Below are 20,539 nucleotides of genomic sequence, written 5' to 3'. Positions count from 1 at the left end.
GGCCGGGAGCTGAGCGGCAAGCCGCTCATCTGGGAGCCGCTGGTGCACGCCCCGCTGCAGACGGCCGCGGCCACCACCAACGTGGCCATCGCGCTGACGCACCAGCACAGCCTGCAGGCGCACATCTTCCTGCCGCCCTCCTCCATCTCCAGCCCGCTGTCCCCCGACGCCGCTCTGCTGCCCAAAGCGGTGCGCCGTTCCCAGCCCAGCCTGGGGGGGCTCGCGGCCCTCCTCCGTCAGCTCGCCCTCGGGGCCGCCGCCCCACCTGCAGACCCCCCCCCCCGCCCCCCCCCCCCGCCGCCGCCGCCGCCGCCGCCGCCTCGCCGTCCTCGCCCCACGCGGCTTTGGAAAGCGGCGGCCAGCGGCCGGGCCCGCCGCGCGTGGGGCAGAAGGGGGAGACGACGGCCACGGGGGGGGGGACACCCCAGCCCCAGCTCTCCAAGTCCCGCGGCGCTTCGCTGTCCGCCTCCGTGCTGCAGCAGGCGGCGGGGGCCCCGTCCCCCGGCTCGGAGCAGGCGCTGCCGGCGGGGAGGACTCTCCATTACAGCCTGTCCCGGGCCACCGGCTCCCACGTGTCGCTGCTGATGCAGCCGCAGCAGTTGTGAAGCACCGGAGCATCCAGGGGCTGCCCGTGGGGCGGCTCACGCGGGACGTCCGCCTCCTGTCGGCCTCGCAGCCCTCCCTGCCCGATAAAGTCGCCCAGCAGGCGGACGGCGGCTCCCTGCGGCAGGGCAGGAAATCCGCGGGGAACCTGGCCCGCAGATCGTCCCCGTCGGTCTCCGGACTCCTCGCCAAGCCGGGGCCGGGGCTCCCGCACCCGCAGCAGAACCGCCCCGCAGCCCCCGCCCCGCAGTCCCCGGTGTCGGCACCGCGGCAGGACGGCGGCTCCGTCCCGGAAGGGCTCCGTGGCCTTCAGCCCTGAGGTGGAAACGGGGAAACCCAAACTGCCGTCCAACATGTGAACCCCCGACGGCGTCCGTGGGAGCGGAGCGCCCGGCCGAGGGACGGCGAGGTCAGCGTGGGGGGGGGAGGGGGGGGTTTGGGCCGGCGGAGTGAGGAGGGGGCTCCGCTCCACCCCTCGAGGCCCGTCCTCCTGTAGGGCACAGCCCTCGCCCCTAAAAATCGTCCGCGGGGTCCCAGCTGCTTCTCCTTCAGGGTCGGGACCCTCCGCGCACCCGCACCCGGGGTGACGCCCCTCCCCCAACCCCACCGGAGCCGCACCGCGCTTCGGCCGTTTGGGACGGGACGGAGAGGGGGTCCGGGAGCAGTGCCTGGGATCGGGGGGGCCGGGACCCTCCCTCTCCCCCCCCCCCAGCACAGCGGTGCCGGGAGCTGGCAGTGCCGAGCCGGGGGCGGGCGGCTCTCCCCGGGTGCCCCTCCTCGCTCTCGCGGTTCCGTGGGGCCCGGAACGCACCGAGCCCCACATCCCGGTGGGAGCAGCGAGGGGGTGACCGCCGTTCACCCCCAAACCCTCCCCCTCCCCGAGCCAGTAGCCAGCAGTGTGTGTGCGTCGAGCAGCAGAGCTCCGCTTCGTGTCGCTTTGGGCTCCGCCGTGTTAGCGGTCCCGGTCAGAGCAGTGCACCCCCCCGACCCCCCCCCGCCCCCCCGCGCTGCTTTCCGCTGCAGGACCCGTGGCTTTGTAGTGCGCTCCGGGGTCCGACTGCCGCTGAGCGGCCCCACGCCGCGGGTGGGGGTCGCGCTCCGTGCGGTCCTCCTCCAAAGTAATTCCTCCCGTCCCCCCCCCCATCCCCCGCCGCATTCGGGGTGTGAGGAATCCACGCGCGTGGGGGACGTCCAACACTGCCTTTTTTTTTTCACGGACTTGAACCCCCCTCCTCCCCCCTGCCCCCCAATCCCATCCAACCCCCCCTGCTCCCCCCCTCCCCACCTGGTCGGCGCCTCCCGCAGCCCCTCGGGCAGGGCTCTGCGCATGCGCTGTGCCACGTCGGGGGTCCTCGTGGGGTCCCCTACAGAGCCCCGACCGCCGCCCCACGCTCGCGGCCACCGGGAGCACAGCCCCACCGGGGGGGTCCCCGAGGGGTGGTTTGGAGGTGTGTGGGGGGGGGGAGGGCCGCGCGGGGGCCGTCTCCGAAACCATCCCCCCCCCCCCCGGGGCCCTCGCGGCAGTCGGTGTACAGAGCTTCTGTAGTTTTCATATCGCAGAGAATTTCAAAGCGGTTTTTTTATTTTTTGGTGGTTGTACATAATGGGTTTCCATAATAAAGAGTGAATAAAGAGCTGCGGGGTCTCCTTCCGCGCGGCCGCGGGGGGGAAGGGGGGGGGATTGGGGTAACCCCCCCCCCCCCCAGCAATGGGTCCCAGCGGGGTGTGCCCACATCACCTGCAGCACAGAACCGGGGGGGGATCCCGGGGGGGTGGGGGGGGGGGAACGTCTCCCCGTGGCCGCGGGAAGGAGCAGAGCAGAAGTGCCCCCCCCCCCCCCCCAATTTGAGCCCCGGGGATTAATGCGTTTAATCTGTGGTCATTTTTCCTTTCTCCCTATTAACCCGGGGGGTTGGGGGGGGAGGAGGGGGGGGGGTCGGTACCGCTGATTGCAGAGCGGACTCTCAGCACAGCAGAGATTAACGGAGTGTTGGGGGGGGGTCGGGGGGGGGGGGGTCAGGAGCTGGGCTCCGTGCCCGCGCTCCGCTCGGAGCCGCTTAACGGTGTCGCTCTGATTCGATTATTTCCGACGGCGCCGAATCGTTCGGGTCAAAACCGACGGCGCCGGGGGCTCACGGGGCGACGTCCGGAAATGTCCCTCCGTCCCCACGTCCATCCCCTCCCCTCCCCCTCCCCCGAGGTTTCGGTCCGCTCGGAGCCCCCCCGGCCCCATCCCCAGCGGTGGGGGCGTGGGGGGGGGGGATTAGGGCACCGATTGATTACAGCGGCAATGGCTGAGCTGAGCGGATTACGGCGGCTCAGCGCAGCACCAATCGCGGGGGGAGGGAGGTGGGGGGGTTAAGGGGGCGCGGCGGTGCCCCCCCCCACCACCACCAAAGGGCGACCCCGAGGGTGACCGCCTCCACCCGCCCCGCGCCCCCGCGCCGCGGCCGGGCCCTCGCTCCATTCGCTCTCTCCACCAATCACGCGCCTCGATCCCGCCCCTCCCCGCTTCTCTATTGGCTTATCCTCCTTGGGCCCATCCTCATACGATAGTGAGATCCAATCAGCGCAGGCTTCGGGCGCGCCCGGCACCGCCTCTTCCCCGCGCGGGCACTCTGGGAGTTGTGGTCCTGCGGCGGCGTTCCGCGCGGCGCCGCTTCGGCTGCGAACTACGCGTCCCAGAATGCCCCGCGCGGCCCCGGGCGGAGCGCCCCGAAAGGTCGCGGGGCTCAAAGCGGCGCGGAGCGAACGGGGCCGACCGCGTCGGTATCGCCATGAGCGCGGACGGGGCGGACAGCGGCACGGAGCGGGAGCGCTTCGCGGAGTTCTTCCGCAGATCGTCCGCGATCTGACGGAGGAGGGGATCGGGGACCCCGAGGTGGGCGACGCTGTGGCGCGGCTGAAGGAGGTGAGGACGTAAGAGGGGTTGGGGTCGGGACCGGGGGGTACCGGGACCGGGGGGTACCGGGATCAGCGGTACTGAGATCAGTGGATACTGGGACCAGCAAGACTGGGACTGGCGGGTACTGGGATTGGTGGATACCAGGACTGGTGGGTACGGGGGTCGGCAGGTACTGGGATCGGGGGGGCACCGGGAGCAGCAGTCCTGGGATTGGGGGGTCCCGGGATCGGGGGGGGGGGCACCGGGAGCAGCAGTCCCGGGATCGGGGGGGGGCACCGGGAGCAGCAGTCCCGGGATCGGGGGGGGGGTGGGGGCACCGGGAGCAGCAGTCCCGGATCGGGGGGGGGGGGGACACCGGGAGCAGCAGTCCCGGGATCGGGGGGGGGGGGGGCACCGGAGCAGCAGTCCTGGGATCGGGGGGGGGGCACCGGGAGCAGCAGTCCCGGGATCGGGGGGGGCACCAGGAGCAGCAGTCCCGGGATCGGGGGCTACCGGGATCAGGGGGGCACCGGGAGCAGCAGTCCCGGGATCGGGGGGGAGGCACCGGGAGCCAGCAGTCCCGGGATCGGGGGGGAGGCACCGGGAGCAGCAGTCCGGGATCGGGGGGGGGGGCAACCGGGAGCAGCAGTCCCGGGATCGGGGGGGGGGGCACCGGGAGCAGCAGTCCCGGGATCGGGGGGGGGGGGCACCGGAGCAGCAGTCCCGGGATCGGGGTGGGGGCACCGGGAGCAGCAGTCCCGGGATCGGGGGGGGGCACCGGGAGCAGCAGTCCGGGCCCGCCCGGTGCTGACGGCCGCTGTGCTCAGGTGCTGCAGTACAACGCTCCCGGTGGGAAATGGAACCGTGGGCTGACGGTGGTGGCCGCGTACCGGGAGCTGGCGGGGCCGGGCAGCGGGACGCCGGGAGCCTGCGGTGTGCGCTGGCTGTGGGTGGTGCATCGAGCTGGTGAGTGCCCCCTGAGCGCTGCGGGGCCGATGTGGGGTCCCTCCAACCCCCCCCCCAACCCCCCCCAGCCGCCCCCCAACGCTCGTCCCGCAGTTCCAGGCCTTCTTCCTGGTGGCCGACGATATCATGGATCAGTCCCTCACGCGCCGGGGGCAGCCGTGCTGGTACAAAAAGGTGGGGGCAGTGGGGGCTGTCAGCCCCGGGGGGGGGGGGGGGCTGCGGGGTCGGCTGCTGGGTGCCCTGAGCGCTTCGTGCCCCCCCCCACCCCGGCAGGAGGGGATCGGTCTGGACGCCATCAACGACGCCTTCCTCCTCGAGTCGTCGGTGTATAGGATGCTGAAGAAGTACCTGCGGGCAGCAGCCGTACTACGTGCAGCTCCTGGAGCTCTTCCTGCAGGTGCGGCCCCCCCGGCCTTCCTGAGCCCCCCCCCCCCCCAGACCCCCCCAGCAGCGCTGGGATCTCAGCCTTGGTGCAGAGCTGCGTCCCCGCTCTGCGAGAGGGAGCTGATTTGGGGCTGAAATCGGGGGGTCTCCCTTTTCAGACCGCCTACCAGACCGAGCTGGGGCAGATGCTGGACCTCATCACGGCTCCCGTGTCCAAGGTGGATCTGAGTCACTTCAGCGAGGAGAGGTAAACGAAGGCCCGGGAGGAGCGGCTGTGCCCTGCGGGGCTGCCCCGTCCCAGCGAGCCCCGCTCCGTGCTGCAGGTACAGAGCCATCGTGAAGTACAAACCGCCTTCTACTCCTTCTACTGCCCGTGGCCGCTGCCATGTACATGGTGAGCTGAGCGGGGGGGAGGGGGGAGCGGGGGGGGGACAGGAGCAGAACAGAGAGGTGTAGAAAAGGAACAGCCCGGATCCTGAAAGCTTTTTGTCTCCCCCCCCCCACCCGAGGTCGGCATCGACAGTCGGGAAGAGCACGAGAACGCCAAGCGATCTTACTGGAGATGGGGGAGTTCTTCCAGATCCAGGTCGGACCCCCCCCTCCCCCTCCCCTCCCGTTCCCCTCCTCCCCCCCACCCCCAAAGCCCCCGAACCCGCGTGGGTCACGGTGCCGTCCCCACTCAGGACGATTACCTGGACTGCTTCGGTGACCCCGCTGTCACGGGAAGGTGGGCACCGACATCCAGGACAACAAGTGCAGCTGGTTGGTGGTGCAGTGCCTGCAGCGCATCACCCCCGCGCAGCGCCGGGTCCTGGAGGTACAGCCCACCCCCCAAACCCCAACCCCCCCCCCCCAAAATAAAGCTGTACGGAGCCTGCAGTGCCCCAACCCCCGCGGTGCTGCCGTCCCAGGACAACTACGGCCGCAAAGAGCCCGAGAAAGTGGCCAAGGTGAAGGAGCTGTACGAGAGCGTGGGGATGAGGGATGCGTTCGTGCAGTACGAGGAGAGCAGCTACCGGCGCCTGCGGGCCCTGATCGACAAGCACGCGAACCACCTCCCCAGGAGATCTTCCTGGGGCTGGCACGGAAGATCTATAAGCGCCAGAAGTGAGGGCAGCTCACTGGGGGGGGGGGGGCTACACCCCCACCCCCACCCCCCCTCCTCTCTCCGTGCCGTCGCACCGTGTGTCAATAAACGTAATTTATTGCTGTGCCGCCTCTCGTGTCCGTGGTGGTGACGCAGCGCTGAGGGCGGACCGCCCCCTGCCCCCCCCCCCCCCCCCCCGATCTATTCCCACCCCCCTTCCCCTCCCCCCCCCACCCAGACGGGGGCGGTGCGGTGCAGCCCCTCCCCGCCGCATTCAGCGCCCGGAGCCGCCGCAGCGCGGAGCGGTGAGCGGATTGGGGGGGGAGGGGGGGGTCCGCGGTTCCCCTGCGGGATTCGGGGCTGCGGGAGCGGTGGTCCCGGGGTGGGGGTAAGGGGGGGGGGGAGAAGCGGGTTTCCCCGAGGATGGGGCCCCGTGCGGGCACGCTGCGGCCGCTGCAGCGGTGGGATGCTCGGAGCAATGCGGCACAATGCTGCGGGACGGCTGCCGGGCTGCGGCCGCGCGTGGGCTCCTCCCGCGTGGGTCCCCGCCTCCTCCCGGCGATGCTCCGTCCCCAGAACCCCCCACGGGGTCCCGCTACCGGAGCCCGGCGGCGGCGGCGGCTCCGGTTGACGTTTCAAGGGCGTTTTCTCCTTGACGGCGTCTCGGAGCCGCTCCCCGCCCCGCGGCCCTTCCCCGCTCGGTGCCCCCCGGGGATCGGCGGGCCGCATCCTCGGGCCCCGTCGGTTCTCCTCCAGGTCTGCGCTGCTCGGAGGGGCCCTCGGCGCTGGGAGGGACCGCATGGTGTGAGCGGGGAGCCCCCGCTGCTCCCCGGAGGACGGCGTCATGCTGGCTCCGAAGAAAGGGCTGCTGTGCAACCTCAACCACATCCACCTGCAGCACATCTCCCTGGGGCTGCACCTCTCCCGGCACCCGGAGCTCCAGGACAGCACGGGCAGCGGGGACCCGAAGTGCTGCGGCAGCTGCCGGGAGAGCTGCGAGCAAGTGGATGCCAATTCCAACAACCCTCCTTGAAATGCACTGCTGCGAATCCCACGCGGGGCTGCCCACGGCGCTGGGGCTGCAGAACCGGGCGGCCCGGAGGATTTCCACAGCCCCCACGCGGGGAGGAGGCGCATCCCCCCGCGATCCGCCTTCCACCTCCTCCTCGTCAGCAGCTGCTCGGATTTCAGCCTGGATGAGTCCCCGGTGTCCGTGTACTACAGAGGGTTCACGGCAGAAGGGTCCCGATCCCCCACGGAGCCGCCCAGCGCCGTTCCCGCGGAGGACGGACCGCCGCTGCCGGGGACGTGCGGTGCAAGAGACGCGAACCTCAACCCGCAGCGCTCCGGGGAGCGGGGGACCCCCCCGGGGAGAGCCCCGACAGCCTCTGCAGCAGCAGCAGCAGCTCGCTCGACTCTCGGGACGACGAAACCTCTCCGGTGCGGCGGAGTGAGGGACGCCCACATCGACCTCGACCCCAACTGCAACCCCTGCCCGACCCCGACGTCGCTCCGCCGGCTGTGCCGCGTCGCTGGGAGCGGAGCCCGAGCAGCGTTCCCCCCCGGTCCCACCGCGGCCCAAGAGGCGGCTGCAGCTCCTCAACGGGCACGGAGCAGCGCGGCCGGCCCCGGCCGAGCCCGGCGCTGAGCTCTGCGGGACGCGGCCAAGAAGAGCATCACCTCCTTCCACGAGCTCGCCCAGAAGAGGAAGAGGAGCAGCGCCGGGGCCGCTCCCGTCCCCTCCAGGGTGGACCGGAGCGACTGGCTGATCGTCTTCTCGCCCGACACCGAGCTGCCCCCCCACGCGGAGCTGCCCCCCGGAGCTGCGAGCCACGGCCCGGCACAGCCCCACCGGGACGGGGCGGGGAGGGCTTCCAGCTCCGGGCAGAGGGAGATCACCACGTTCAAAGAGCTGCGCTACAAAGCAAGGGGCAACCGGCGGCCCCGGGGGGGTCGGACGGCTCCGCGGGGTTGGGGGGGGGGCGGCTGCCGGCACCCCCGAGAAGCACCGGGCGCAGAGGAGACCCCGAGCCGCGCTGCAGCGCATCGCGGAGGGACGGCCGCGGGATGCGGAGCTGCCCCTGCACAGCCGCCCCGGGGAGCGCTGCGGCGGTGACACGCGGAGCTGGGGAGCCCCGGGGGATCCGGGGGGGACCCGCGGGGGTCGGGAGGGGCCGAGCACGGAGAGGAGACGCATCAGGACGGTAAGAGAGGCTGCCAGCCCGGGGGGGGGGGGGGATGGGGGAAAGACCCCTCTGTGGAGCACTGAGCTACGGCTGCATGGGGGAGGGGGGGGGGGGGCTGCATGGCTGTGCACGGGGCCGAGCGGTGCGCGGTGGATACGGCCCCGCGTGTCGCTGCTTTGCACGCGTGGGTTTCTCCGTCCCCCAGCTCTGCGGCTCTGGGGACAAGAGGGGGTGCGCAGGCTCTGGGGGTGCCCTTCCTCCGTTCCTTCCCCGTCCGCCCCGCGGGGAACGGCGTGGGCGGGCCCCGAGTGCCGCCCTTTCCCCCCCCACCTTCCTCCCCCCTCCGCCGCGGTCTCCATGGTTGATCCGCCCCGTCCCGGCCCCGCTTCCCGCACGGTGGGTTCTCCCGTCGCCCCGTCCCCCCCCCCCCCCCCGCGCTCCTCCGCCGCGTTCCGTCCCGGGCGGAGCGGTGCGGGGCGGCCCTGAGTCCCCGGCCCTCCCGCAGCGCGGCCCTCCCCCACCGCCGCCGCCGGAGCTCCGGGAGCAGCGCAGCCCCGCGGGGACGGCCCGGGCGGAGCGAGCGGTGCAGCGGCGGAGCAGAAGAAAGGTAACGGGGCTCTGCGGGACGGGGGGGGGGCGGGGCGGGCTGTGCGGCCTCCGGGGGCCCTCCCGCGGCCTGCATGCACCCCCGAGGCCTATGGGTGTCTGCTGCGGCCTCCGGGCGTTCCTGGAGGCCTTTACCCTCCCCCTGTGACCCACATGCCCCTCTTGACGCCTACAGCCCCCTCCCCGTCCTCCCCCCCCGTGGCCTACAGGCACCCTTGAAGCCTATGGGGCCCTCCTGCGGCCTGCATGCACCCCCTGAGGCCTGCGGTGCCTACGGGCGCTCCTTGAGGCCGATGGGCTCCTCCAGAGGTCTTCCCCCCCCCGTGGCCTAAATGCACCCCTTGATGCCTGCATGCACCCCCCCTCCCTCCCCTGTGGCCCACATACACCTCTTGATGCCTATGGGGCCCCCCCGTGGCCTACATGCACCCCTCGAGGCCTATGGGGCCCTCCTGCGGCCTGCATGCACCCCCTGAGGCCTGCGGGGCCTACGGGCGCTCCTCCAGAGGTCTTTGGCCCCCCCCGTGGGCTAAATGCACCCCTTGATGCCTGCATGCACCCCCCTCCCTCCCCTGGGGCCCACATACACCTCTTGATGCCTATGGGGCCCCCCCGTGGCCTACGTGCACCCCTTGAAGCCTACATGCACCCCTCGAGGCCTATGGGCACCTCCAGAAGCCTTTGCCCCCCTCCCCCCCCCGTGATCTACGTGCACCCCCTGAAGCCACATGCCCCCCCCTTGAAGCCTACACCCCCCCCATGAGCTACGTGCACCCCTTGATGCCCGCATGCCCCCCTCGAGGCCTACACCCCCCTCCCCCCCTCAGCCTGCAGTCCCCTCCCCAGTCTACACCCCCCTCCCCCCCGCGCCCCTTCCCCCTGCTTTGAGGGCGGCCCCATCGGAGCTGCGTGGCCCCGCGGGGACCCCCCCCGACGGCTCCCCCGTGGGGCGCAGCCGCTGCCGTGGGCGCCCGGCGGTGACGCTTTCCCTCCCGTGGGTCGGCAGCTCTGCTCGTCGCCCTCAGCAGCGCCGTGGATAAGGTCATCGCGCACTTCAGCTCCGCACGGAACGTGGTGCAGAAGGTGAGGGCCCAGGTTGGGGTGGGGGGAAGGGGGGAGGGGCTCTGGGGGCTCTGGGCCATGTCCCCCCCCCCCCAGCGCCCATCCCCAGCGTCTTTTCCCCTCCCCCCCCCGCCCATCTCCCTCTGGGTGCTGCCTCCTCCCTTCAGGCCCAGCTGGGGGACAGCTGGCTCAGCCCCGACGTGGGCTACCTGCTGCTGCGCACGCTGTGCCCCGCGCTCTGCGGGCTGGTGGAGGACGGGCTGAAGCCCTTCCAGAAGGACGTCATCACGGGACAGAGGAGGAGCTCCCCCTGGAGCGTGGTGGAAGCCTCCGTGAAGACAGGTGGGTGTGGGACCCCCGGGGCCGCCCGTTTTCCTTCCCGACCTCTGGTTGGGAACGTTGGTGCGCGGAGCGGTGACGCTGTGGGTCTGTGTGTGTCCCAGGCCCCAACAGCCGCTCCCTCCACAACCTCTGCTGGCGCGTGGCGGGGCTGGCCCCTCTCGGCAGCGCCAGGCAGAAGTTTCACGCCTTTATCCTCGGCCTTTTGAAGTGAGTGCTGGCCCAGGCCGTCCTCGGTGTGACGGCAGCGCGGTCCTGGGACCCCTAACTCGGGTTTCCTTTACTCCGTGCAGTACGAAGCAGCTGGAGCAGTGGGTGTCCCACCTGCAGAGCAGCCCAGGTAGACGCAGTGCTCCCACCACAGCACGAGTCCCCTTCTGTGCGTGGGGCCGGGGAGCAGAATCCCGTGGGATGAGGGCGATGGGGGCACCCTCAGTGAAGCCCTCCTGGGCCCGCAGGGCTCTGTGGGTTAAGGGACGGGGACGTTTTCCAGCCCTGCAGCGCTGTCCCTGCTTTGTAGGTGTCATCTCCACGCTGTATTTCCTACGCTTTCTTTGCTCTGAGCCAAGCTGTCCCGCAGCTCGCCGACGAGCTGCTGCTGCTCCTCCAGCCCCTCTCGGTGCTGACCTTCCACCTCGACCTTCTCTTCGAGCACCACCACCTCTCCGTGGACGTCAGACCTCTGTCCCGTCGGCCGGGGTCTCCCCCCTCTCCCACCCATGGCTTCGCTCCGGGGGCTGCGCAGCTGGAGGGGCAGAGCGGCACCACGGGGGGGACCTGGAGGACGAGCTGCCCCCCGATACTCTGGGGAGGGCACCTGCAGCAGAGGAGAGCCCTCGGTCGCAGTGCCAAGCAGCTGTGCACGGCCCACGGCCCGGCCCGCAGGTGGGGGCTGCCCTGCAGCACACCTTGCAGCACGTGCTGCGCTGGGGCGATCAGCTCAGCCGCGCTCTCCTGGGGGCTGACAGCTCCCCGGGGGCCGACGCGGGCCCGTGGGGTACGGGGGCTGGCCCCAGCGGCTGGTGGCCCAGCTGAGCCAGGCGTCCAGGATTTACAACCGCTCCCAGCACCGAGAGGTTTCCCTTCGTCTGGTGGACAAAGCTGCGGACGGCGGTGGGGATCCCAGCCCTGGCCAGGCAGCTCGACCCCAAACCCCTCCAAGGGAACCTAAGGGCACTGAGCTGCAGCTGCTTCAGACCAAAGCTATCCCTGAACTCTGCGGTCCCAGCGGCAGCGCCGACACCTCCGGGACCTCTTCCCCCGAAGACCCCGTGCTGCTCTCTGGAGAGCCCCCCCCGAGCTGCTGCAGGGGGACCCCCGGCTGTGCCCCCCGCCCCGCACGGTGCAGGCGGGAGCCGGGCAGCGAGCCGCGGTCCTGGCCCGGGCAGGGGCAGCTGGATGGGCCGACTGTTCGGAGCCAGCGCTGCCCAGAGCTCTCCTCCCAGCCCCGACCGCATCTCAACGAGGTCCAGGTGGGTCCCGGTGGGGCAGGGAGGGGTGGGGCGGCAGCGGGAGCTCCTCCTGGGTCGCCTTCCAGGATTCAGAGGGGTGGGGGATGCTGAAGTGTTGCTCCTCCGTGCGTGCTCGCAGCCCCAGCAGCTCGCTGGCTCGTGGTCTTTGTCGTACAGTGGCTGTAGTTGGGTTGGAGGAGCATTCCAGCTGAGGGGGGGTTTCTTTGCCCCGTGCAGGAGACCCTCGAGCTGGCTGGCCCCCAGCTCGCGCGTCCTGGCCGTGGTGGTGAAGGGGTTGGCAGCTGAGAAGCACCGCGCCCCAGAACAGCCCGAGCAGGGGTGCCCGAGTCACCGCAGACCCACAGGTGATGTGGGGCGACGTGGCGGGGGGGGGGGGGGATGGAAAGCTGCTGGCGGGGGGGCTTGGTTTTGGTGGGGGGCACGAATCTGTTCGTGCGCAGAGCGGTCCGGCGCTGTGTGACCACACGGGCGCTGCTGACGGTCACCTGAGCTTCCACAAAGGGGACGTTCTGCAGCTGCTCTGCACCGTGGACGAAGACTGGATCCGCTGCTGCCACGGGAACAGCACCGGCCTGGTTCCCGTGGGCTACACGTCTCTGATTCTGTGAGGAAGAGGAGGAGGAGGAGGAGGAGGAGGCGGCTGAGCTCGCAGCCTCCCTGCCCGTGTCAGCACCTCCAGGGCTGGCAGCCCGGGCTTGGATCCCTCCACTCCTCGCGGCTGTTGTCTCCCAGCTCTGCTTTCCTCACCACGGCTCCTCCTCGGAGCCACTCGTGTTTTCTCCGCTGCTGCCCACGCGTGAGGGCCGAGGATCCACCCCCGTGCATCACTCCAGTCCCACGCGCTCTGTGCCATCACATCCCGACTCCACGCGCTGCGCTTCGCCCCACGCCGGCCCCCGTCCGCCCGTGTGCTGCCCCGGCACCGTGCACGCGGCCGTAACCACGGAAGCCGCTCCTCCCAGGGCAAATAAAGGCTGCGAGTCCACGCGTGCTCGGTGTGGGGCTGCGCTTTGACGGCTGGCTGCGGTCCCGTGGGACGTGGTGCTGCTGGGGGGCACGAGCAGAGGTCCCACGGCCCCGTCACTCCCAGCTCCTGTTTTCTGAGCGAGAGGACCGTGGAGTTTCCCTGTTCCACGTGAACCTGAACCTGTCGGGCTCTCTGGTTCGAGCACAGAGAGTCCGAGGATGGGATGCGAAGAGAGCAGCTCTGCAGCGGGGAGGGGCGGCCGGGGGAGGGCAGCCCCCAGCCCAGTTTTTAACCCCCAGGCAGCACACGAGCAGCGCTCTGCTCCGAGGTGAACGCCGTCTGTTTTAGGGTCCTGTCTCATTTCTCTCCCCGGAGTTTTTTCCTCTCGGCCGAGGATGCTCTGTCTTAATTGCAGTGTGATCTGGATTGCCCTAAGTAGGTTTGATTGAGCGCCACAAACCGCCTCTGGACTTGGAAATGAGGTCAGGGCAGCGGCGCGCTCCTCCAGGTGCTGTTTCAATCAGCGTTTTTTTAAGCGCTGCCATCCGTGGCACAGCGCTTTAAAGGGGGCAGTGCAGGGACGTGGGCCGGGGGTGGCACAGGGAGAGGCAGAGGGACGCGGCGGTCCCAGCTCGTGGCACAGCTGCTGCTCCCAGCACCTCTCCCTCTTTCCAGATGATTCTTTTGGTAACGGGGGGGGGGAGGGGGGGGGGGAATGTCATGTTACGATGGGGTGGAAATGGGGCAGCTCAGGAAATGAGGAGGAGCGCGGAAGTGAAGGAGCAGAGCTGCTCAGGAAGGCCTCAGTGCGCAGAGATGCCCAGCAGAGATGCCCAGCAGAGATGCCCAGCTCTGCCCCCCCCTCCCATCTCTGCCCTCCCCCTCCCAGCTCTGCCCTCCCTCCATCTCTCCCCCCCATCTCTGCCCCCCCCCTCCCATCCTCTGCCCTCCCCTCCCATCTCTGCCCCCCCATCTCTGCCCCCCCTCCCATCTCTGCCCCCCCTCCCATCTCTGCCCCCCCTCCCAGCTCTGCCCTCCCCCTCCCAGCTCTGCCCCCTCCCATCTCTGCCCTCCCCCTCCCAGCTCTGCCCTCCCCCCCATCTCTGCCCTCCCCCTCCAGCTCTGCCCCTCCCTCCCATCTCTGCCCCCCCCATCTCTCCCCCCCATCTCTGCCCTCCCCTCCATCTCTGCCCCCCCCTCCCATCTCTGCCCTCCCCCTCCCATCTCTGCCCCTCCCTCCCATCTCTGCCCCCCCCATCTCTCCCCCTCCCATCTCTGCCCCCCCCTCCCATCTCTGCCCCCCCCCCATCTCTCCCCCCCCAGCTCTGCCCTCCCATCTCTGCCCCCCCCTCCCATCTCTGCCCTCCCCCTCCCATCTCTGCCCACCCCCCCATCTCTCCCCCCCATCTCTGCCCACCCCGGGGCAGGGCTGTGTGTGTGCAGAGCTGGGAGCACTGACCTGCAGGATCCATCCTGGCCGGGGCTGAGCACAGGAGCAGCATCGCTGCCCTCCCCACGCGGGATCTGCAAAGAGACGCGGTGAGACGCGTTAGGGTCGGGCACGGCGCGTGGAAGAACCAGCCCACGGAGCCAGGGGGTAGGAAAAGGTTTTCCTTTAATACTAGACTCTCTCAGGATCGAGATGCAGGCTTTTTTTTTTTCTTTTTTTTTTTTTTTTTTCGCTTTTTTTTTTTTTATGCAATTACATCCAATGTTAAAATTGGTAATACATAATTTACAAAGATTAACATCAAAACAATGATCTATTTAGATATGCTTCTGTAAAAAGGAAATATATTAGCAGCATTTATTTTCAGCCATCACACAGCTACACCCATGCAGACTACGAGTTCATATCTATCCGCAGTGCCCGCGACGCAGCGCTCCTCCCGTCGTTAGAAATAACCCCCAAATAAAAAAGGCATTAATTTCTACACCATTAAGAAAAACCAAACTCTTTGCACTTACCTAACGTTTGATTGTCTAAAAAACGTTTTTTGTTTAGTCTTTCAACAAAAGAAAGATAAACGCCAGGAGCTGCTGTCTCGCTTCTGAACGCACTTTATTCGTTAAAAAGTGGATTTTTTTCAGTTTTCTTTTTTTTCTTTTTTTTTTTCCTGTTTTTTTCCTTTTGCTTTAGTGTTTAACACCATTGGAGACGATGATTTCTGCTTTGAACTAAAGGATGAGACGACTCGGGGTCGGACATGCCACGTTCTACTACACGCACGAGTATTTTATACTCAGGGTTCCTGTACTGTACAGTGCTTCTCTACAGTAAGAAAATATTCCAAACTATTTTCTTATTTTTTTTTTTAATAAAATATTTTTTTTTTCTCAAGGGTTTTTTTTTCCTTCCTTTTTTCTTTTTTCCTTTTTTTTTCCTCCTTTTTTTCCTCCTTTTTTTCACTTTTTTTCCCCTCCTTTTTTTTTTCATTTTTTTCCCTCCTTTTTTTTCCTTTTTTTCCCTCCTTTTTTTTCCTTCATTTTTTTTTCATTTTTTCCTTCTTTTTTTCCTTCTTTTTTTTCCTTCTTTTTTTTCCTTTTTTTTCCCTCCTTTTTTTCCTTTTTTTTTCAATTTTTCCTTCTTTTTTTTCCTTTTTTTCCTTCTTTTATTCCTTTCCCCCCCCCTCCTCTTTCAACTTCCCCCCTCCTTTTTTTTTTTTCTCTTTCTCCCCCTCCTTTTTTTTAATTTTATTTTTAATTTTTTTTTTCCTTTTTCATTTTTTTTCTCCTTTCTCAATCAGCACGGAAAAGTGAATGGAATGAGTTCATGTTCCACTAAGCATAAAATAATTATAACAACAAGATGTACATCAAGGACGAGCTTGGTCCGTTCGAGAGAACACGGATCTACGTATTGCTTTACATCCACGCAGCAGATATAGATATATACAACTTGGCACATTAAAAACCGTTTTTTCTCTTCGAAGAACACCTAAAACAGGACTGAAAATGCGTGAGTACGGCTGAAAGACACCAAGCAAACGAAGCCCTGTGGGGCAGCGCTGCCCCCGCCCTGTGCCACGCAGCCGCGCCGGAGCCGCCCTGCCATCCGTGGGGAGGGATGAGGGTGAGGAGGAGGAGGAGGAGGAGGAGGAGGGTGAGGAGGAAGAGGAGGAGGAGGAGGAGGAGGAGGATGAGGACAAGGAGGAGGAGGAGGAGGATGAGGAGGATGAGGATGAGGACGACGAGGAGGATGAGGAGGACGAGGAGGACGAGGAGGATGAGGAGGACGAGGAGGACAAGGAGGAGGATGAGGAGGAGGAGGAGGATGAGGATGAGGAGGATGAGGGCTCCCTCCATCTTTGGCCCGGGGCAGAGGGGGGGGTGCAACAGCTGCCCCCAAAATTAAGAGACGGACCCGAAGCTGTACCAGCAAACACAGGAGGTGCCAGCAGTGTAGTGCAGTCCACGGCACACGCTCGCTCCGAATACTGCTCCGCGGTTTCAATGTAGTGAAGATTTTCCTCTTAGGTTTTTTTGTCTGTTTTGTTTTGTTTTGTTTCGTTTTGTTTTTCTCCTGTTGCTCTTGAACAGATTTAATATCGCACGAGACACACGAGAAGCACAGCTTATCAAAACCCACAGCAACGCGCTGCCAGGACCCGACCCGCTCTTAGAACAGTTTTCTGTGAAAGAAATAAAGTGAAAAAAATAAAGAGGGAAAAAAAAGAGGAAAAAAAAAAGAGGAAAGAAGAGGAAAAAATGAACAGAAAAAAAGAGGAAAAAATAAGAGGAAAAAAAAGAGGAAAAAAAAGAAGAAAAAAAAGAGGAAAAAAAAGAGGGAAAAAAGAGGGAAAAAAAGAGGGAAAAAAACAGGAAAAAAGGAAAAAAAAGAGGAAAAAAAAAAGGAAAAAAAAGAGGAAAAAAGAGGAAAAAAAAGAGGGAAAAAAAAAGAGGAAAAAAAAAGAGAAAAAAAGAGGAAAAAAGAGGAAAAAAAGAGGAAAAAAAGAGGAAAAAAGAGGAAAAAAAAAGAGGAAAAATAAAAGAAAAAAAATAAAGCGGAAAAAAATAAAGAGAAAAAATAAAGAGGAAAAAATAAAGAGAAAAAAATAGAGAAAAAAATAAGAGAAAAATAAGAAAGAGAAAAAAGAGAAAGAAAGAATAAAGAGGAGAAAATAGAGAAGAAAATAACGAGAAAAAAAAATAGAGAAAAAAAAGAAAAAGAAAAAAAAGAAAAAAAGAGAAAAAAAAGAAAAAATAAAGAGAAAAAAAAGAAAAAAAAGGAAAAAAAATAAAGAGAAAAAAAAAGGGAAAAAGAAATCACACTCCATCCCCTCCCCACCCCCTGCACGATGCAGAACAAGTGCCTCAGCCAAACCCCTCCTGCCTCACACAACGTCACTTTGGACCCACTCATCACGGCCGAAGGTGCACACTCGTGCAGCGGCCGTTGCACGGTGAACCCTTTGCACGCTCACGTTTCTCACTTCTCGGACTTGTGCAAATCAGAGGCCACGACTTTAGGGCGGCCTTTCATGTGAAGCCTTTCACGTGAGGCCTTTCATGTGAGGCCTTTCATGTGAGGCCTTTCACTTGAGGCCTTTACGTGAGGCCTTTCACGTGAGGCCTTTCACTTGAGGCCTTTCATTTGAGGCCTTTCACTTGAGGCCTTTCACTTGAGGCCTTTCACTTGAAGCCTTTCACTTGAAGCCTTTCAGTTGAAGCCTTTCAGTGAAGCCTTTCACTTGAAGCCTTCAGTTGAAGCCTTTCACTTGAAGCCTTTCACTTGAAGCTTTCAGTTGAAGCCTTTCAGTTGAGGCCTTTCAGTTGAGGCCTTTCACTTGAGGCCTTTACACTTGAGGCCTTTCAGTTGAGGCCTTTCACTTGAAGGCCTTTCAGTGAAGCCTTCCATTTGAAGCCTTCCATTTGAAGCCCCCCTCCCCCCGGCTCCGTTCGCAGTGCCTCGTAACAATCACGGCTTAATTGGGGACCGTGGGGGACATCTCAGGCTCACTCAGTCCTCGTCCCTCTCACCTCCCCATCTTTTTTTTTTTTTTTTTTTTTCCTTCCGCTGAGTGGGAACATCAAGCAAAATAAATTAAATTTGACCATCCTGGACAAGAACCACGAGGTTTTTTTCTCAGTACCTAACATCAATACAAGGCACGCCCAACAACACACACACCATAAGAGCACTGCAGAGCAGGGCAGGGCGACCTGCCAGCCCACACATCTAAGTGCTAACTGTTTGTTGAGTTTGTCAGTTTGCTGCTGCCCTCTTTTCCTTGGCTGGTGCACAGCAGGTTGGGCTCCTGCCCTCAGTCCTCAGCAGACCTTGCAGACTCCAGACCTCGGTGCATCACTTCCTGAAGCTGCTGTCGGGGATGGTGAGAGTGCGGCGTCTCAGTTTCCTTCCGGATCCTTCCTCCAGCAAGTACGTGACATCAATAGCTGCAACAGAGCACGGGCTGAGGTGAGGATGGGGACCCCACAAACGCTTTCAGCATTTCCCCAATCCTCCTCCTAGGTTCATAGGTTCATAAGGTTGGAAAGGAGCTCCAAGATCACCCAGTCCAACCATCCTCCTATCACCATCCCTACCCAACTACTCAATCCAATCCCTCAGCACCTCATCCAAACGCTCCCTGAGCAGCGCTAGGGATGGTGCCCCCACCCCCTCCCCAGGCAGGCCATCCCAGGGCCTGACCACTCCTTCTGAGACAAAATTCCTCCTCAGATCTCATCTCAATCTTCCCCGACACAACTTGTGGCCATCCCTGTCGTTATTTATCAGGGAGAAGAGGCCCACCCCCTCCTCACCACAACCCCCCCTCAGGAAGTGGCAGAGTGCAGTAAGGTCTCCTCTGAGCCTCCTCTTCTCCACCCCAACCCATCCCAGCTCCCTCAGCCGCTCCTCATGGTGCTCCAGACCCCTCCCCAGTTTTGCTGCCCTTCTCTGAACACGCTCCAGGGCCTCCATGTCCTTCTGGCAGTGAGGGGCCCAAAACTGAACGCAGCACTGGAGAGCTGAGTGCAGGGGATGCTCACCTCCCTGCTCCTGCTGGCTGCACTGTTTCTAATCCAGGCCAGGATGCCGTTGGCCTTCTTGGCCACCTGGGCACACTGCTCACGTTGAGCCGAGCATCACCCAACACCCCCAGCTCCTTTTCCTCTCTCCATCCTTCAAGCCGTTCTGCCCCTATAGCACTGCATGGGGTTATTGTGGCCACAGTGCAGCACCCGGCACTTGGCCTTACTGAACCTCACCCCATTGAGCTCAGCCCAGCTGTTCAGCCTATCCAGGTCCCTCTGCAGGGCCTCCCTGCCCTCAGCAGTTTGACACATCCTCCCAACTCGGTGTCCTCTGCAAACTGACCGAGGGTACACTCCATTCCCTCATCTAGGTCATCAATAAAGATATTCAACAAGATGGGCCCCAAATCTGTCCCCTGGGGGACACCACTCGTAACAGGACGCCAGCTGGACTTAACTCCATTCACCACCACCCTCTGGGCATGGCCCTCCAGCTCTGCACCCAAAGAGTGAACCTGTCCACACCACGGGCTGCCAGCTTCCCCAGGAGAATACTGAGGGAGACCGTGTCGAAGGCCTTGCTGAAGTCCAGGTAGACGACACCAACAGCCTTTCCCTCATCCACCTGTCTGGTCACCCAGTCATAGGAGGAGATGAGGTTGGACAAGCACGACCAACCTTCATGTCCTTGTGAACCGTGCTGGCTGGGTCTGATCCCTTTATTGCCATGCACGTGTCGTGTGATCTCCCTCCAGATCATCTGCTCCATAACTGTCCCTGATAGTGAGGCTGACAGCCTGTAGTTCCCCGGGTCATCTTTACGGCCTTTCTTTTACGTCCTCCTCCGAGGACTCCATCCACACTGAGCCTCCTGAGGAGCAGATCTGTGCAACCTGCTCTGTTTGAATGACCCGTGCCCTGTCCAGAAGAGCACTGCAGCATCGCTCTGTGCTGGGCACACAGCAGAGCACAAAGCAAGGACGAGCTGCAGCAACGCGGGGGGGGCTGCTGGACCCCCACGGCCACGGTGACACCGCCACCAAAAACCTGCTCAACCACAGCAACCTCTGCACCAGCGGAGCCCACCGAAAAGCCCTCCCTGGAAGTCACAGAGCACTCCCCAAGGTCTCCTCTGTCCTTCTTTGTGCCCGTTTCGCTCCTCAGGAGCGACGCAGCCTCGCACCACCGCACAAAAACGTACCCAGCATTAATTTCACTCTGAAAAACGCTCCTTTTGCGAAAGCGAACGTGACCGTGAAGGAAATGAATGATATTAAACGTGTCCATTCAAAACAGACTCAGCCAAAAGCGCTCCTGGGATCAGTGTGCTCTGCAGAGAGCTGAGGATGGCACCGACACCGAACCCACCGCAGAACCGCAGCAGAAGAGCTCACCGTTTTTCCCTGGGATTTTCTCTAGGAGGTTGAGTAGGATTTGGTTGAGCCTCTCTCTCTGGACGTGCCTCCTCTCCTCCGGGCTGCACGGCTGCCTGCTGTCAGAGCTGCCCTCTTCTGCTTTCTTCTCAGCCTCGGAGGTCTCGGTGGAGGCCGCCTCCTTCTCGGGCTCCTCCAGGCTCGGGGCCTCGCTCGCAGCGTGCTCCTGGTTTCCTAACACATCCTCAAGAAGTGGCAGGGGCTCCTCCTCCTGGTTCAAGTCCTTGATCTGCTGCTTTGCACGATCTGATTTCCAGGACGACCTGAAAACGAAGCAGAAACGTTTCAGTAGTTCAGATGCCCCTTCTGGCAGCCGGGCAGGACGGCAGCACCGTGCTGCTCCACCTCCCACGCTCAGCTCCTCCTGATAATGTGCAAAATGAATTCTGTGCTCTTCCCTGAGCACATCACCCACGAGCACCCACGAGCACCCACGAGCACCACCCCGCCGTCATTCCCTGATCCCTTTCTCTGATCATCTCAGAGGACTGCGTGGCATCACGCCGCTTATTATTCCCACTGCACTCAGGGAAATGGGTGGGAAGGACGTGGGGCTCCTGAGCATAAAGGG

The 20,539-nt window shown here is 63.7% G+C and overlaps 4 protein-coding genes across 4 annotated transcripts in view; 3 read left to right on the top strand and 1 right to left on the bottom strand.

The window, feature by feature from the left end:
• Positions 1-3: 3 nt before the first annotated feature.
• Positions 4-1,006, top strand: HCN3 (hyperpolarization activated cyclic nucleotide gated potassium channel 3; the record flags this gene model as incomplete). Its single annotated transcript, XM_065751629.1, is given in 5 exon segments — positions 4-213; positions 215-275; positions 310-597; positions 600-877; positions 879-1,006. Coding segments are annotated over 5 exon segments (921 nt in total), but the record flags the coding sequence as incomplete, so codon positions are not given.
• Positions 1,007-3,380: 2,374 nt separating this feature from the next.
• On the top strand, positions 3,381-5,955 carry FDPS (farnesyl diphosphate synthase). The gene is given in 18 exon segments (XM_065751620.1): positions 3,381-3,423; positions 3,426-3,514; positions 4,315-4,396; positions 4,399-4,431; positions 4,434-4,453; positions 4,547-4,627; positions 4,727-4,801; positions 4,803-4,850; positions 4,996-5,084; positions 5,161-5,180; positions 5,183-5,203; positions 5,206-5,231; positions 5,347-5,383; positions 5,386-5,423; positions 5,521-5,554; positions 5,557-5,654; positions 5,749-5,896; positions 5,899-5,955. Coding segments are annotated over 18 exon segments (1,032 nt in total). The 3' UTR covers positions 5,949-5,955.
• Positions 5,956-6,768: 813 nt separating this feature from the next.
• On the top strand, positions 6,769-12,210 carry RUSC1 (RUN and SH3 domain containing 1). The gene is given in 22 exon segments (XM_065751619.1): positions 6,769-6,950; positions 6,952-7,088; positions 7,091-7,261; positions 7,264-7,479; positions 7,482-7,577; positions 7,580-7,846; positions 7,849-7,923; positions 7,926-8,059; positions 8,062-8,128; positions 8,616-8,717; positions 9,723-9,799; positions 9,946-10,120; positions 10,222-10,327; positions 10,411-10,457; positions 10,638-10,659; positions 10,661-10,887; positions 10,890-11,228; positions 11,231-11,414; positions 11,416-11,589; positions 11,806-11,903; positions 11,906-11,948; positions 12,032-12,210. Coding segments are annotated over 22 exon segments (3,105 nt in total). The 3' UTR covers positions 12,198-12,210.
• A 5,424-nt stretch (positions 12,211-17,634) lies between these two features.
• Positions 17,635-20,539, bottom strand: part of ASH1L (ASH1 like histone lysine methyltransferase) — a 38,567-nt gene continuing 35,662 nt past the window's right edge. The window contains exons 27-28 of the mRNA XM_065751609.1: positions 19,930-20,231; positions 17,635-17,953 (exon numbers count right to left, since the gene is read on the bottom strand). Of these exons, the coding sequence (XP_065607681.1) occupies positions 17,862-17,953; positions 19,930-20,231 (394 nt within the window). The 3' untranslated portion in view covers positions 17,635-17,861. The remainder of the gene's footprint in view (positions 17,954-19,929; positions 20,232-20,539) is intronic.

The sequence above is a fragment of the Cyrtonyx montezumae genome, unplaced genomic scaffold (assembly GCF_038088225.1).
Source record: "Cyrtonyx montezumae isolate F1298 unplaced genomic scaffold, pur_monq_1.0 scaffold_76, whole genome shotgun sequence".
Taxonomy (NCBI): Eukaryota; Metazoa; Chordata; class Aves; order Galliformes; family Odontophoridae; genus Cyrtonyx; species Cyrtonyx montezumae.
Note: the sequence above shows the minus strand (reverse complement) of the source record. Positions and strands in the feature narration are given on the sequence as shown.